The sequence below is a fragment of the Lolium perenne genome, chromosome 4 (genome assembly GCF_019359855.2).
Source record: "Lolium perenne isolate Kyuss_39 chromosome 4, Kyuss_2.0, whole genome shotgun sequence".
Lineage (NCBI taxonomy): Eukaryota > Viridiplantae > Streptophyta > Magnoliopsida > Poales > Poaceae > Lolium > Lolium perenne.
Genome location: NC_067247.2, coordinates 203,912,188 through 203,928,042, shown reverse-complemented (window position 1 = coordinate 203,928,042; position 15,855 = coordinate 203,912,188). Strand labels below are relative to the sequence as shown.

Genomic DNA, 15,855 nt, shown 5'->3' with positions numbered 1-15,855 from the left:
ACACCTTTATCTCAAAACTTTATTTGGTTTAGATGTGGGCATGGAAATAGGGGGAGTGCGGTTTAAATTATTGAGCTATCCCTCCCCCCATAATGCCAACATTAAAGATATCATTCTCGTTATATCATATGTTGATATGTGAGCTTCAATGATGAGTATTGGTTTGGACCCAAGATATATCTTCGCGGTGCCATACCATAACACTCATATATGGTGGCCTAGGCCACCACACTCTTCTTTGTGAAGACTTGGAGTTATTTGGATCTTCATTGGTTTTTATTGACATCTCCTTGTTTATGGGAAATCACTCACTTTTGGCCTTCATTTGCATTATTTGCAAAAATGAGTGATCATGTACCATCTCACAGTTTGGCGCATCTGTCCTAAGCCTATCTCATCTAAGCCATATCCTTTTTCCTCTCCGAGTGCACCACTTTTCTGTCAAGACCTGTTCCTGGCACAGTTTTTTTCGTTTCACCGGAAGTTCCGGTCGTTTCGACCGGTACTTCCGGCTGGAAGCTATCTGCCAGTTCCTGCCAGTATCTGCCAGTTTCTGAGGGACCGGAAGTTCCGGCTCCAACGAGCGGAACTTCCGCCCTTACGATCCCACCACATATCTGGTTGGGAAAGGGGAGGCAGGAACTGCCTCCTCACTTTCCCCCATCCAAGATCTGTTGAAGACTTCTCTCTCCCCGTGGCGGCTGCACCTCCCTCCGGCCGGATCTCCCTCCTCCGGCGACCTCCGTCGGATCTGCTCCGTGGATTGGCATCCCCTCCCTCTCCTCCTCCATGGCTCCCCCCGGTTTGTGCTCTCTCCCTCTCTATGTGTGGGTAGACCTCACTAGATGAACTATAGGGCATACTCTAGGAAAAGCTATGGTAGATCTTCTCTAGATGCCTTTCCTTTACTAGATCTTGCATAGGAGGTTGTGGTAATGCGGTTAAACGAGCCATTGCCCCAGATCTGGTGAGAAACTGCTGCTGTTTTCGAACAGCCGGATGTTCCGGCTCTACACGCCGGAACTTCCACCCCGAGCGGAACTTCCGCCGGTTCTCACCGGAACTTCCGGCCTGGCAAATTTTTCTGCTGTTCTCAATATCCTGTGCAGGCTCTGGTTTTTGGCTTCCTTGCTAGTGTGCACTCATTTATCATTCCTATCCTGTTGATTCCATCTCAGGTAGTTCCAAGAAGAGAGGCAAGGGTAACGTGGATGAGATTGAGGAAGAACTTGAGCAAACTAGGCCATCCAAGCTCACCGCTCGTCAGCAATCTGCTCAAAGGCAAAAGGCACCCACTGTTCGAGGCAAGAATATCCATGTATCCGTGAAGAACATGCAGTATCTTGAGTACAAGGAGCTCCGTGACATGAACCCTTACCTCACCCCTCGGAACAATAGGGTTGGGGATAAGCGGTTCCACAACAAGGCTCGAGAGGAGATTTTCTATGAGGTGTATGTGCCATTCAAGAAGGGGGTAGCCCCTCAACATGCTATTGACACCGGCAAGATGGCCGCTTCTAGGTACTTTGAAGAAGCCTATGCTATGTGTGGTGAGTTTGGGCTTTATCCCATTATGGAGCTCAACAAGGATTACGATATCGGGTTGATCCAACAATTCTATGCCATCGTCCACTTTGATTCAGATGAAGCTAAAACATTCCGGTGGATGTCTCATGAAAGGCTCCTTGAGTCTAACTTGGCAAAGTTTGGAAGTGCCCTTGGATACCCTCGCCACCCGGGCGTAGATGCAAATGGTTGGAGGTGCCATGACAGTTCATTTTCTCAACCAAGGGAAGTCTTGGAGAACCTCTACATCAAAGGTTGGGGTATCCCGGGCAAGAGTGCGGATCTTCTCCCTACTTGGGACATTATGCTTAGAGTCTACCGGGAAACCATTGGACCAAAGGGTGGCAACCTTGATGAGTTGCATTTATATGAAGTGGATCTTATGGCAAACTCCTTTGCTAAGAAGGGCACCGGTGAGAAGCTTGATGTGATGGACTACATCTACAATGAGATGTGGTCATGTGTGATGGAGAAGAAGCTTCCCTCGTATGCTCCGTACATTATGAAGCTCATTGAGGACACTTGGATGGAGACTTGTCAGACTTCCCTTGTTCACTCTATTCCTCTCAACGTTACATCCCATGAAGTGAAGGTTTTGATGACCAAGCGCCACAACGCGCCCATTGAAGATGTTCCTCCCATGGTTGAGAAGCCCCCTAGTTGGGCTTCTAAGCTTGCCCACCGCATGAGACAGATTTTTTGCCTCACCTCTGCAGTCAACCACCGTCAGTATCAGCAACATGCAGAAGCCAAGAAGTCTCGGGTTCGTCAGAAGAGCATCATGAGGGCTCTAAGTGTGGACGTGTCTCCTCCCGGATCCGAGGAGAACATCACTCCGGAGGCTGAGTGGGTCTCTTAGCACGGCATGCCTCTCCCTCCAGATGGCCTCGAGATCGAGTCTCCTCCTCACACTCCTTCCTACCCCGGCGCTACATCGAACCTCCCTCCCGGCTGGGCTAACGCCGACCCTTGGGACGTGTAGTTTCTCCTATCCCTTTTTGGTGCCTTGGTGCCAAAGGGGGAGAGTGAGAACCTTATTAGGTTGCTCTCCGTTGGGTATTTGCATGGGCGAGTCACAAGCTCGTGTTGGCTTTGATTTTTATCGCTTGTGATTCTATTTATCCTTGTGTTGTCGAACTATGTTCTTAGTTTATTTGGCTTGTAAACTCTATCTATGTGTTTGGAACCTTACCTATGCGGATGGTAAACTCCGTATGTGAGTCTTCCATGGTTATCTATGTGTGCATGATCTTATTATCCATATGCTTATCACTATGTTGTATTGCTAACCCATGGAAGACGGATGCAAGATTTAGGGAGAGCTCCTCTATATCTTTCACATTGTTGGTTTACATTATTCATTCCTTGCAAATACTTGTGTTGTCATCAAACACCAAAAAGGGGGAGATTGAAAGAACATTTCCCGCCCTTTTGGGTTTTGTGTGTTTGATGTCAACACTAGTTATATTTTTATGTGTGTTGATGTAGACAGGTACAAGATCTCAAGATATATACTTGGCTGATGATTTGGACAGACAAAAATGAAGCTATGCTGGTTTTTCTCGTCTGGCGGAAGTTCCGGCCACAGCAGGCGGAACTTCCGCCCAGATTCTCCCCGCAGAGGCCCTTCAAATACAGTTCTGCTTTGGTGTGTTTTATTCTCTGGCCGGAAGTTCCGGTGAAGCTGGCCGGAAGTTCCGGTCAGCGGAACTTCCACCCAACTTCCGGACAAGTTCCGAAAGTCAGCGAAATGTGGCTCAGTACATCCAGTATAGTTTTTCAGGAATTTTGGAACTTGGCCGGAACTTGGCCGGAACTTCCGGTCACCGGAAGTTCCGCCCTAGTTCCGCCCCAATCTTTTCTGACAAGGTCATCAGATGAAGAATCTTCCAGGCGGAAGTTCCGGCCCTCCTGGCCGGTACTTCCGGTGCCAGCCGGAACTTCCGGCCCTCCTGGCCGAAACTTCCGGTGTTACGAGAAATAGTTAAAATGGTCAGATCTGAGAGCTCCAATCATATAAATAGCTCTCTTCTCCAAAGGGACAAGCTGCTCAATCATTGCAAGAAAAATCTGCCAAGCTTCACCACCATTAGAGCCACCTCAAGAACACAAGATTTGCAAGATCTCCTTCCTCCCCCAACCAAAGCTCGTGATCTTTGGAGATTCGAAGGAGAAGCCACCGATCTACATCCTCACCAAAGCGATTTACATTTCCCCCTCATTTGTTTGAGGGCCCCCTTGCTAGTGTTCCTCTTTGGATCCCTAGTTGATTTGTGTTGATGTATTGTTGTTGATTGTTGTGTTGTTACAGATTTGGGAGCCTCCAATTCGGTTGTGGATGTGTGCCCCAAGAACCTTGTAAAGGCCCGGTTTCCGCCTCGAGGAAATCCCTTAGTGGAAGTGGGCTAGACCTTCGTGGTGTTGCTCACAGGAGATCTGAGTGAAGCCTTCGTGGCTGTTGGTTTGGCTTGCGTAGCAACCACACTCCTCCAAACGTAGACGTACCTTCTTGCAAAGGAAGGGAACTACGGGAATCATCTCCGTGTCATCGCGTGCTCCACTCTCGGTTACCTCTATCCCATTCTATCTCCTATATATTGCGTAGCTATACCTTGCTTAGTTGATAACCTTGTCATATAGGTAAATTCACTTAGTTGCATATCTAGAGAATTTACCTTTGTGTCAAGCCTAAATTGAAAAAGAACTAAAAATTGGTTAGCACCTATTCACCCCCCCTCTAGGTGCGGCATACGATCCTTTTAGCAATGCCGGACACCTTAAATAGCAAAACCAGCCTCCGCTGGTAGCAACGCCGCTGGCCTGAGGTAGCAAAACTCCTAACGAAGCAGAGGAGCGCGAGATGGAGGTGGTGCTGGTAGTATCGGCGGCGACCACCTGTAGCATCGACGCCCTCGGCTGGTAGCACCAGTAACGGCCACTAGTAGCATCCCAAATTTGGCTACACAGCAGCGTCGTCGACGCCGGTAGCAAGGGTGCCCACGGCAGGTAGCACCTCCACCGACGGGACGCAGCAACAACGCCTTCAGTAGGCAGCACCTACGCCCACGGTGCGCAGCAACGACAGCCATTGGTAGTAGCACGTCCGCCGGCAGGAGGTAGGGAAGGCGCCCGCCCGCAGGCCGCACCTCCGACCACCGCCGCAAGCAGCAGTGGCGCCCGCCGGTGGCAGCACCTCCGCCCACCGCAAAAAGCAGCATCTAGAGCGCCGCCAGGTGTCACCGGCATCGGAGGGAGTCGGGGCCAGCCGGAGTTGCGCGGGGAGCTCGGACCTTCCTTGACAGTATAGACGCAGAGAAGGGCGCGACCTCCACGCGGCGAGGTGGGCGAGCTTCGGTCGGCGAATTCGGGTGTGTGGGGTGCGGGGATGCGCCGCCGGGCTGGAATCAGGTGGGGACGGACCGGCGAGGAAGCAACGGGGAGCGCTAGGCGGCGCAGGTCGGGGGAGGAGAAAAGAAACGAGAGGGAGAGAGAGCATGCAGGGAACGAGTGGTGGAGGAAGAGAGATAAGGCGCTAGTGTGGGCCCACTAGGACGCGTGTCGCCTGGAGAAGGCGGAGGACGCGAGGCGCGCTATCCTCCGGGGGATTCAGATCATTTTCCTAAGCATAAGCGTTGGAATTTGGTATATGGAAATAGTAAGAATCTTCCACCCGAGGAAAAATAAGAAATTACTGTACACCTAGCTAGAATAAGTCATTATTAAGTAATTAAATTAAAAAAGAATTCCTTGCCAACTGAGGCAAGTTAGCGCCGTGTGTTGCCAAATTTAGAAGTTCACAATTTGGTCAAATGCATTAGGGGCCGAATTTAGAACGGTCAAACGTTTTTTTTTTCTGTTGAAACTGGGGGTGCGCTGACAAGACTCGGTATAAGAAGCGGATGAGGAAACGTGTATTTGGCTCCTAGCTCCAGTGATTATTTTATTTTAGAAAATCAAAAACTATATTTATAAGTTTAAAAATTCAAGGGATGCACCTACATTCACAACTTCTCCCGGTCAAGTTTAACTAAGTTTTACAAAAAATTATTTATGCAAAATACAAAATCAATATTATTAGATAGATAATAAAATATATATTTGTATGGTATTTATAAAATATTATATTTGCTGATAGTTTCTTCTAAAAGTTTGATCAAATTTTATTTGGTTTGATTTTTCAAAAAAATAAAAAAATAAGGCTTAAGTTTGAGATGGGGGTAGTATATAAGAAATGAAGCTTACGCCTGCACAAATGTGCATTTGCCTTATCGCTCTGACTGTTTGCTCTATCCATATTCTGGAAAATAGTGAGATTTTTCGGAAAATAGTAAAAGTTTTACTTTGCGAGCCTAACCATCTGTTTTCCAGACGGAAGGTTGAGCATTGACCTCTACTGATAAGGCGATAATTGATCAACTATTCTACTCTGAAAAATCAACTATGATAAGGACATCACTGAATTATTTTGACTTTCCAGCAGGATCAAACCGTTGACTGCAACCTTGGCACAATCTTCCTCCTTCCCGTGGCCAAGTTCTAAATTGCCAGCACCAACTGCATCATCGCAGCAGCTGCGTACTTAAACATACACATCAGTTCTCAAAAAAAAAAAACATACACATCTTTGACCTCTAACCACACCATAGCGATACTCCAAGAAGAAGCACCGGCGATGGCGCCTCCGTCACGTGCCACGGTTGCCCTCTTCTTCTACGCGATCGGCGTCCTCGTCCTTTCCTGCTCGCCGCCCGCGCGGTCGCAGCAGCCCTACGGCTCGGAGATCGCCGACTGCGGCAGCAAGCACAACGACACCGGCCTACTGGGCTACTTCTGCGGCAGCGGCGCCCCATCCTGCGAGTCCTATCTCACCTTCCACGCCCGCTCGCCCTTCTCTGACCCCGCCTCCATCGCCGCGCTCCTCGGTGCCGACGCCGCGAGCCTCGCCGCGGCCAACTCCGCCTCGTCGCCGTTCGCGCAGGGCACCAAGGTGCTCATTCCAGTGCGCTGCTCCTGCACGGGCGCAGCGGCGGGCGGGTCCTACTACCAGCGCAACGCCACGTACGTGGCTCGCGACGGCGACACGCTGTTCATCATCGCCAACAACACGTTCCAGGGCCTGTCCACGTGCCAGGCCGTCGAGGAGCAGGGCCTCGGCGGCGCGGCGCCGACCAGCCTCCTCGCCGGGCAGAGCGTCACTGTGCCGCTCCGGTGCGCGTGCCCGAGCGCCTCCCAGGCCGCGGCCGGCGTCAGGTTCCTGGTGAGCTACCTGGTGGACGAGCTCGACACGGTGGACGCCGTGGCCGCGAGATTCGGCGTCGACGCCAGGAGCATCTTGGAGGCCAATCAACTCAAGAGCGACGCCACAATATACCCTTACACTACCTTGCTCATCCCTGTTAAGTCGCAGCCGAACATATCGCAACTCCAGTCACCGCCGCCGCCGCCACCGCCGCCGGTAGCGTCTGTTCCGGCCACGAAGGGCAAGAGCCATACGGGGGTTTACATTGGCATTGGCGTAGCCGTGCCAGTTGTTGCCGTCATCGCCTCTGTTGTGGCTGCTCTTGTTCTGAAGGCGAGGAGGCGGCGAGCCAGCACAGATCCAACCACCGCCGGCGGCTTCGCCGACAAGGACGGCAAGGACATGGGCAAGCTGCCGTATGGAGTTACCGGCGACGAGGTCTCCGTGACAATCAGCGAGGCGTTCTCGAGCCTGTCGGACATCAAGTCCTCCCTGAAGGTGTACACCTACGACGAGCTGGTAACGGCGACGGACGACTTCAGCACGGAGCGCCGCATCAGCGGCTCGGTGTACCGAGCGGCCTTCAACGAAGACACCGCTGCAGTCGAGATCGTGGACCACGACGTGTCGACGGAGGTGGAAATCACGAGGAGGATGAACCACTTCAACCTTGTCAGGCTCAACGGCCTCTGCCATCACCGTGGCCGGTGGTACCTCGTCTCCGAGTACGCCGAGCACGGAACGCTCCGTGACCGGCTCCTCGCCGGAGCCACGGGCGCGGTGGCGCCGCTGAGCTGGACGCAGCGGGTGCAGGTCGCGCTCGACGTCGCCGAGGGGCTCCGGTACCTCCACGGGTACGCGCGGCCGCCGTACGTGCACATGGACGTGCGCAGCGGCAGCATCCTCCTGGACACGGCGTTTCGCGCCAAGATCCGGAACTTCGGCGGCGCGAGGGTCATCCGGGGAGGAGACGACGGAGACCAGGGCGATGCCCGCGAGCTGTTCACGATGACGAGCACCATCGCCGGCGCACGCGGGTACATGGCGCCGGAGTACCTGGAGCATGGCGTGGTGTCGCCCAAGGCCGACGTGTACTCCTTCGGCGTGGTGCTCCTAGAGCTATTCACCGGGAAAGACGTGGATCAGCTGGAAGAGGATGGCGGCGGCGACCCGCTCGCCGGGTTGAACGCGCTGGGCGTCGACCGGAAAAACGATGAGGAACACCACGGGGATGATGGCGCGGCGCTGAAGAGGCTGGAAGAGTTTGTAGACCCGGCGATGGCGGCTGGGAGCTGTCCCTTGGACGCCGTCGTCATGATGGTCAGACTGATCGAAAGGTGCGTCCAGCGCAACGCGGGGGCACGGCCGGGAATGGGGGAGGTCGCGCAGTACCTGCTGAAGCTGTCGGACATCTCGGGAGATAGCTGGCAGAGCTCGTCGGAATACCGCCATAGCTCCGTCAGCGAGGCGACCAGCGAACAGTTAGCGCGGTGACAACTAATCAGGATGCATGCTATGGGGGCCTCCTACGAAATTCAGTAATGCTACACTTACGGGCTAAGGATCGCCCTACACTTACGGGCTAATCCTTACGTACAAAATCATACGGGCAGATGTGTGAATCAGATATTGATCCGAGAGAATTAGGCCGAGCAACTGCTCCAGGAAACTTCCAATCACACGCATCCACGTTCGCCCGTAGCAGAAATTACGTAAGCCCAGCCCGTAAGTGTAGGGCGATCCAACTACGAAATTTGATCCACCAGAGTTCAGGCCCACATGTAGTTTAAGAAATTGCTTTGAATATTATTTTAGTTAATAAAACATATAATTTATGTGACAAAAGTTATATCATTGAAAAGCTTTTTTGCATACGAATCTAATGATACATATTTTGTAGATATAAATTATATTTTGTTGACCAAATCAATGGTTAAAGTTTATCTTAAACTACGTGCGTGCATGTTAAACCGATACGGATGGAGTAAAATGCCAATGAAAACCATCGGAGAAAGGGTGTGGCTATTTTTTAGTAGACTCTTCGTTCTTAGTCAGATGATGTTATTAAATCTTAGTGCAACTCATTTTATAACTAGCTCGAATCACAAAGCAAATCTAATAATGTAGGACTTGATTGAATGCGAGCTTAGTTAGCAAATCCCTCGAAAATTATCATTAGTTTAGCTGGTCTGCTATGTGCAAATCTAAAACTAATCATAGTGGGGAGTAACATAGAGGAGGAACATGTACATGGAAAAAGTTCAAACAAAGACCGGGCTACATGTAGCCCTTTATTTCTAAACACTTAAAATTTATGTTTCAAAGATTCAAAAAATTTGAATCAAAATTCTATGGATAGGTAATGATGTATATTACAATGGTGCAAAATCTCAATACAAACTACTTCATATTTTAGGCTACACAAAAGTAATAAATTCTGATAAATTTTATAGTGAATAGTAGACATTTCAAGACTATAAAATTTGTCAGATTTTTCAATTTCGTGTAGCCTAAAATACAAATAAGTTTGCATTAAGATTTTACACCATTGTAGTATACATCATTGGCTATCTCTAGAATTTTGTTTCGTAATTTTTTGAAAATTCAAAGTACAAATTTCGAGTGTTTAAAAATAAATAGTTACATGTAGCTCGGCCTCCAAAACGCCATACTCCATGCACATGTTACTACTCTATGCTACTACCTCTATAGTGGTGTAGTAACATATGTGTGGTATCATATAAGATCATATTTATTAGGTTGTAGACCCATCTTGTCTTGGGAACTGTGATGTTAGTGTAACATAGCTAGTTACCACCTCAGTCTCTTTCTTCACTTATTGTCATGTCATTTCACCAAAATGTCTTGGAATGTGTGATGTTACTACCTATATTACTCTTACTATGAGTAGTCTAAGCCCTTGGGGTTCTAGGTATCCTCGATACGAGGCTTATGAACATCTGTCTTATGGCAAAGTGGCTCCGGAGACTGGACGGCCTTCCTGTTTGTTGTGGTGTTGGGTGCGTTTGTGCGATTTTGGTCTGTGAATCTTGTGTTGGCCTATGGGGTTTTATTTAAAAGTTGGGTTCTAGTCAAGCCTTCTGTCTAAAAAAACAATTAATCAAGATAGGAGCCCTTGCGAGCTGTATGAAACAATAGTGGCGTGGATTCTTTTTTGAAAACTACATTAATATCCGATTTTTGGGGTTGAGAAATTTGTCAGTACATTAACAAAAAATGTCGTCGTTCGATTCTACCTGATTGCACTTGGTAAGTACAAGTTTAAATATTGAGAATTTCAACTCAAGCTTCTGACTCACACTATTTTTTAGAAAAAGGCGCGACTAGTTTTCAGTAAATTGGGAACTAACTTTGTTTTCAATAGAACATCATTGAATCTTAGTTGCAACTCATGTTGGAACTTGGAACTTCAGATAATTAAGGTCTAGCTGTCACATCCCGAAATTTTCTAAATTTTGGAATGTCAAATAAAAATGAATTTAATGCTTGATTGTTTGAACTTGATTGAAAATTCACAAGGAATTAAAACTTTTTGAATTTATTTAAAAGTATTTTTCAAAATAAGGTTTGTAAGGACTTTTGGTTTCAAAGTATTTTCAAAACTAAACATATCTTGGTTTTTAAGGTTTTCAAATCCTTAATGGATTTGTATTTTAGAAAATAGTACCCTAGAATTTTTTTCATAAATTTTTGTTTTTGAAAGATTTGCCAACAGCTCTATTTTGTTCGATGGTTTTAAAACTTATAAAATATTTTATTTGAGAAAACCTTAAACCCTAAAAAGGCACTATAGCCACATAGACATATATGTCAAATTTTGGTTTTATAAACTTTGTATTTTTGTCCCAAATTTAGTCTCATATTAAAGTATTTTTCATAATGAATCCAACGATACCTTATTTGCATTTTTCGGATTATTTTTGAGCCTCCAAAAATATATTTTCATTATCTGAAAAGAAGAAAAAAAACGCGGCCAGGCTGAACGGCCCAGCCCGCGCAGCTGGCCCGGCCCAGCTCGCCCGCGCGCGGCAGGCAGCACGGCGTCGCCTGCCGCGGTCCAGCTCGCCCAGGCCCCGCGCGCCACAGCCCACCCGGCCACACCGGCCGAGCTCCGCACGATCCAGTCCCCGGCCCACCCGGCCATGCCCAGCATCGCGGCCCAGCGCGCCCCGCGCGATCTCGCCAGCGCCAGCGCCTGCCCCCGCCGCCTTTTTCTTTGTTTTTAGTCCCACATCGACTCCTTTCATTAATTCTCCTCCAGCTTACGCCTATAAAAGAGACACCCTAGGCAGCCCCAACACACAAGCGCCCAGCGTCCCCTCTCTTTCTTTTCGGCGCAGCACACCCGACGCAAAAGCTGCTCCTGCTGCTCTCTCTTGCGCGACGCTGCTGTTCGTGGCGCACACTCGCGACGCAACATCCGCAACGCTATTTTGGGAAACGCCGCGTCTCAACGCAACCCTTGCCCGGTAATAATTCTTTTCCCGCTCTTTTTACGTAGACTGTTGTACGCAACTTCGTAATTTTATTTCTTTAGATCTACACCTCCGTTTAGAGTAGTGGTTCTTCCATTAAGTTTCTAATTAGATTCTCTACAACTTTTATGTAGAAAGTTTTTCCATCCGAGCAACTTGTTCGGATAACTTTTCATACACCATTAGAATTTGTGACCACTTATGTCTAGTTTTGTAAAATCGATATCTTAAGTTCTACACGTCGGATTTCGACAAACCATATACCGTTGGAATCAGCAAATCACGTAGATCATCTTAGACTTATTGCGTGGCAGTTTCGCCCACTTTATTTCCGTGGTATCACTTTGATCCGCAACATCGTCTATAAAATAAATCCTACCAACTTTTTTCGAGAGATTCTTTTGGCGATACGCTTATAATGGAATTCTCTACAACTTCCGTGTAGAAAGTTCTTTCATCCGGAGAACTTCTTCTAATAATTTTTCGCGAAAAGTGTAGTCCTATAACTGGTTTTGAAATAGTTCCTTTAGGCAAAATGATCCTTATGATCATACCCATCTTCTAGCACCAGTTATAATTCTTTATCATGTTCACAGATAATGCATAACTTAGCCCTGGTTGTCTAGTTCATATTATTCAATAACAATTGAGTTATTTGAGTAAAGTGTGACATGTTCTAGTTTAGATTTTACCTTGCTTTAGTAGGGTGGAGATACTCTACCTCATATCACATGTGATGAATCTTTGTTATCCATTAGGCACCGCGAACCAAATCCCGATATCATTCATGCCTATACACCATCATGCCATTCAACCCTTCCACTTAGTTCGAACTATTCGAATTTCAAATGAGTTATTTGAATAGTTCACCATATCATTAGTTAATATCCAATGCTATGTGTGACCTTGTGCTACTCGATAAGTGTTGTCACACTATGTCAATTGCATAAGCGTTGCTTTACAGTACTTCATCCAATAGCACCACCGTCCAAAATATTTGAATCACTTTGCAAATATTCAAATTCAAATATGAGAAATTGAGTATATATTCATTATCGATTTCTATAAGCCTTTCTCAACATGATTCTTTTGTGAAGGTGAAACTCATGATCACATCCACACAATAATACCACTAGACACTTTACCTTGAACAAATATCCTTACTACATTAAACCTCTACACCTAGTTCACATAGATTCACATTTCACTTGAGTTATTTCACTAATTGATAATGTATCTCAATTAGGTATGCCTTGGATACTTGTGTTTGATACACTCCACCTCATATCACACATATCTTGAGTCCAAACATCCATCATCATCCTAATTACCATTTATACATATTCCATCTTAGGTCCACTTAATCTTATTGGTTTATATTGATCTATTCAATTTACAAATGAGTAATTGAGTAGTTCAATATGTCACAACTCCATACCCAAGCCTATGTGTAATTCATACTATTTTGAGTAATTGTTGTCACACTTATTCAATAGTATTTGTGTTGCACTATTTGTCACTTATATGATTCAATTCACATGAGTTGTTCCAAATTCTTTTCATGCTCTTGTAAAGCATAAAGATTCTTCAATTATATCTTGGATAGTACATTACTTTCTAATCATGTGACCTTCCGTCCAAACTCTCATAGCGATATCTTGCAAGCCAAACCTCATGCCACACCTTAGTACCATAGAGCGACTTCCGATTGTTGTCTTGTTTGATTATGATGTTGTAATTGAATGGTGTGTTTATGTTGTGCTATATTCTATGTTATAGTTGTACGGAAAGGCACGTATTTTGATTAAGAGAAGTGAACGCGCTTCGACTACCAAAAGGCAAGTGACACTCAATTCCTACCTATTTTGTTATGCATTAGTGTTTTTCAATCTAGTATGCATGGTAGGATTTTGTTTTCGAAAGTTATGCTATGCTTATCAATCCTAGTAGTGTGTAGCCACCATGAACCTTTGCTAGGATACTTAGTTGCCTAGCAATAACAAAATGCCACTGCTGTTTTGATTATTCTGGATTGTGAGTATTGAGAATTAAAATTAACAACCTTAATGAATCACCTGGGTGGATTGGTTGTGTGGTGGGCGGCTGCTCAGGGCTCCGACCCTGGAGAAACCAAAGGCGGTGGGTACACGAGAGTCTTGTGATTGAATAGTGGTTGCTCTAGATCGCACCTACGGTTTTCACCAGGGGATCGTGCGGGGTTTATTATCTTTAATGGTTTTAAGCTTGTGAGTTTCACTTGTGGATGGCCACCCAGGATTAAAGAGATTACTATGTCGTCCATGTTCTAGTTAGCTTCCAGTGCAGCCTTATGGTATTATGGGCTCTGCCGGGATTAAGTAAGTTGTGAGGTCAAACTTGTTGCTGGACATGATGATGTGGCTTGCAACCAAACGGGAACGGGTCTAGCTGGTTATGGTTGAAGCCTCCTTCTGAAAGATCTTGTCTCATTTCTTCTCTTGGGAAGGGTGGGTCGTAAGGTGAAAGTGCACAACCTCTCGAGAGTAAACCTAAGATCTTAGCCGTGTCCCCGGTTATGGACAATTTGAGCTTTCTAGGCAGGGAATGTACGGAAGAATCTCATCACCTTTTCTGAATAAGTTAAAATTTGAGTAGCAACTGTCGGATAGTACATGGGAGATGTAACCATGGTACTGTTTATGACATCATTACAAGTTTTGTAAAAATGTTTTGTTTTTAAATAAAATGTAGGATAAAATTGGCTTTATGCAAATTTGCCTAAACTCCACTTGCCAAATATCATGTAGATAGTCATGCCCAAAACTGCCACCATATAAGTGTCGTTTGCCAGTACATCATTGTACTGACCTCCATTCGTGGGGCTGCATATTCAAACGTGCAGGATTTTCTGAGGAGAAGTACGTGGTAGGATCTCGAGTCTACATTCCAACATGACTGCCTGTGGCACATGAAGATGATGAAGGCTCATTGCTGATTTACTTTCATTGTGTTTATTCTGAGCTAGTCCATTTGACTATGCAATTTGTAAGTTTTTATTGTACCCTCTGGATCAACGATGTAGTAATTTGATACTATTGCAATGATTACTATATTTTGTAATGTGTGTGCTATCAGTGATCCCGGGAATAGCGCTATACACAGGTATCTTGCCTTTATTAAAAGGTAGGGTGCTACACTAGCTTTTTTAGTAGCCCGAAATAACGCATTAACACTGCATGAACACATGAACTTCTTAAATTATACCATTTTGTCCTTGTTTTTCCACGGTATCACTATATGGTTCACGGGTTTAACAATACAATAGGTTATACACTATGCAGATAAGCACCAAACTAATATATATGATGCAAAAATAAAAGTTCAGTAATGAAATTATGTTAGTCGGGCCCTAGTTAACAAGCATTATGAATGCCATGCAGAAACAATCATACACAAAACATCAACAAGATAGCACCTCAAATTACTAGATATTCATCACTACATATTTATATGAGATCCCATCCAATTCCCTTACACTGCACACCTATAGAGGATATTACTCACACATGGCCATTAGGACTAGAGGGTTGATGGTGTTGTTGATGGAGAAGAGCAGTCCAAGGTGGCGGCGATTGACAAGGGATTAACTTGTCAATGCCTACAGATTGTAGACTAGGGTTTTCAGGGAAGTAGAGGGCAAGTAGATCTCGAGGGTTCAGCCGGAAAAGTACTCGACTGCTAGAAAACTAGGGTTGTGTTGACAATGAAATCGATCCCCTCTTTCTCCCTTGACTCCCCCTTATATAGGAGGTGGAGCCGAGGGTTTCGTGATGTACAAGTTATACAGATCGGGAGACTCTTTGAGTTTGTCCCGTAATAGTTACAAGTCTCTATTCCTAATACAACTCTATCTTCCAAACTATTTCTTAATTGGGCTTCCGGGCTTCATAAACTTCGGGTCGTGGGCCTCCAGTAAATCCCGCGTACCATCTTCGGCAGGCCCATTGGAGATGTCTATGTCAGTAGCCCCCGAGATTTTGCTTGAATCGAAGAATCAGGAAAAATCTCCATTATTACAATTAACACCTGATTTCTTCGAGTAAGTAAATGACTTTTATGAAACAATCATATATTGTACAGGGATAATGGTAGTTGGGGCTGGTTCGTCGGACGGATCAGGTACCAGTTAACTGCTCTTGTGGCAATCCCGCAAAAACCTACTTCAAGATCAAGTCCCTGGACATGATCTCGGTATACTGGCATAATTCGACATGTGCCGCTTAAGGTCTTACCAGATGCCGAATTCCAGTCATGTTTTATCGGGTACCTAACGCGTCAGTTAGGATTTTTCTTCGCATCTGTTGATATGGGAAAAAGTAGCAGAGCGCATTCGGGTGCGATGCCACGCCGCGCAGGACGGATCCTAGGGTCTTACCTTCGCAAAGTATTGCGGCATTCAGAGATTAAGTCGCAGCTGAGGCGCTCTGAGAATATATTGTCGAGTGCCTTTTTCGGCTGTTGGAATAGCACATTTGTTCGAGTCATATGATGAATTATATATTTTTATCTTGTTCT

At 46.2% G+C, this 15,855-nt stretch overlaps 1 protein-coding gene across 1 annotated transcript; it reads left to right on the top strand.

The window, feature by feature from the left end:
• Positions 1 to 6,182: 6,182 nt before the first annotated feature.
• On the top strand, positions 6,183 to 8,360 carry LOC127295118 (lysM domain receptor-like kinase 4). The gene has a single exon (XM_051325019.1). It carries the CDS (start codon positions 6,239 to 6,241, stop codon positions 8,297 to 8,299), a length of 2,061 nt encoding a protein of 686 aa, XP_051180979.1. The 5' UTR covers positions 6,183 to 6,238; the 3' UTR covers positions 8,300 to 8,360.
• The last annotated feature ends 7,495 nt before the right edge of the window (positions 8,361 to 15,855 follow it).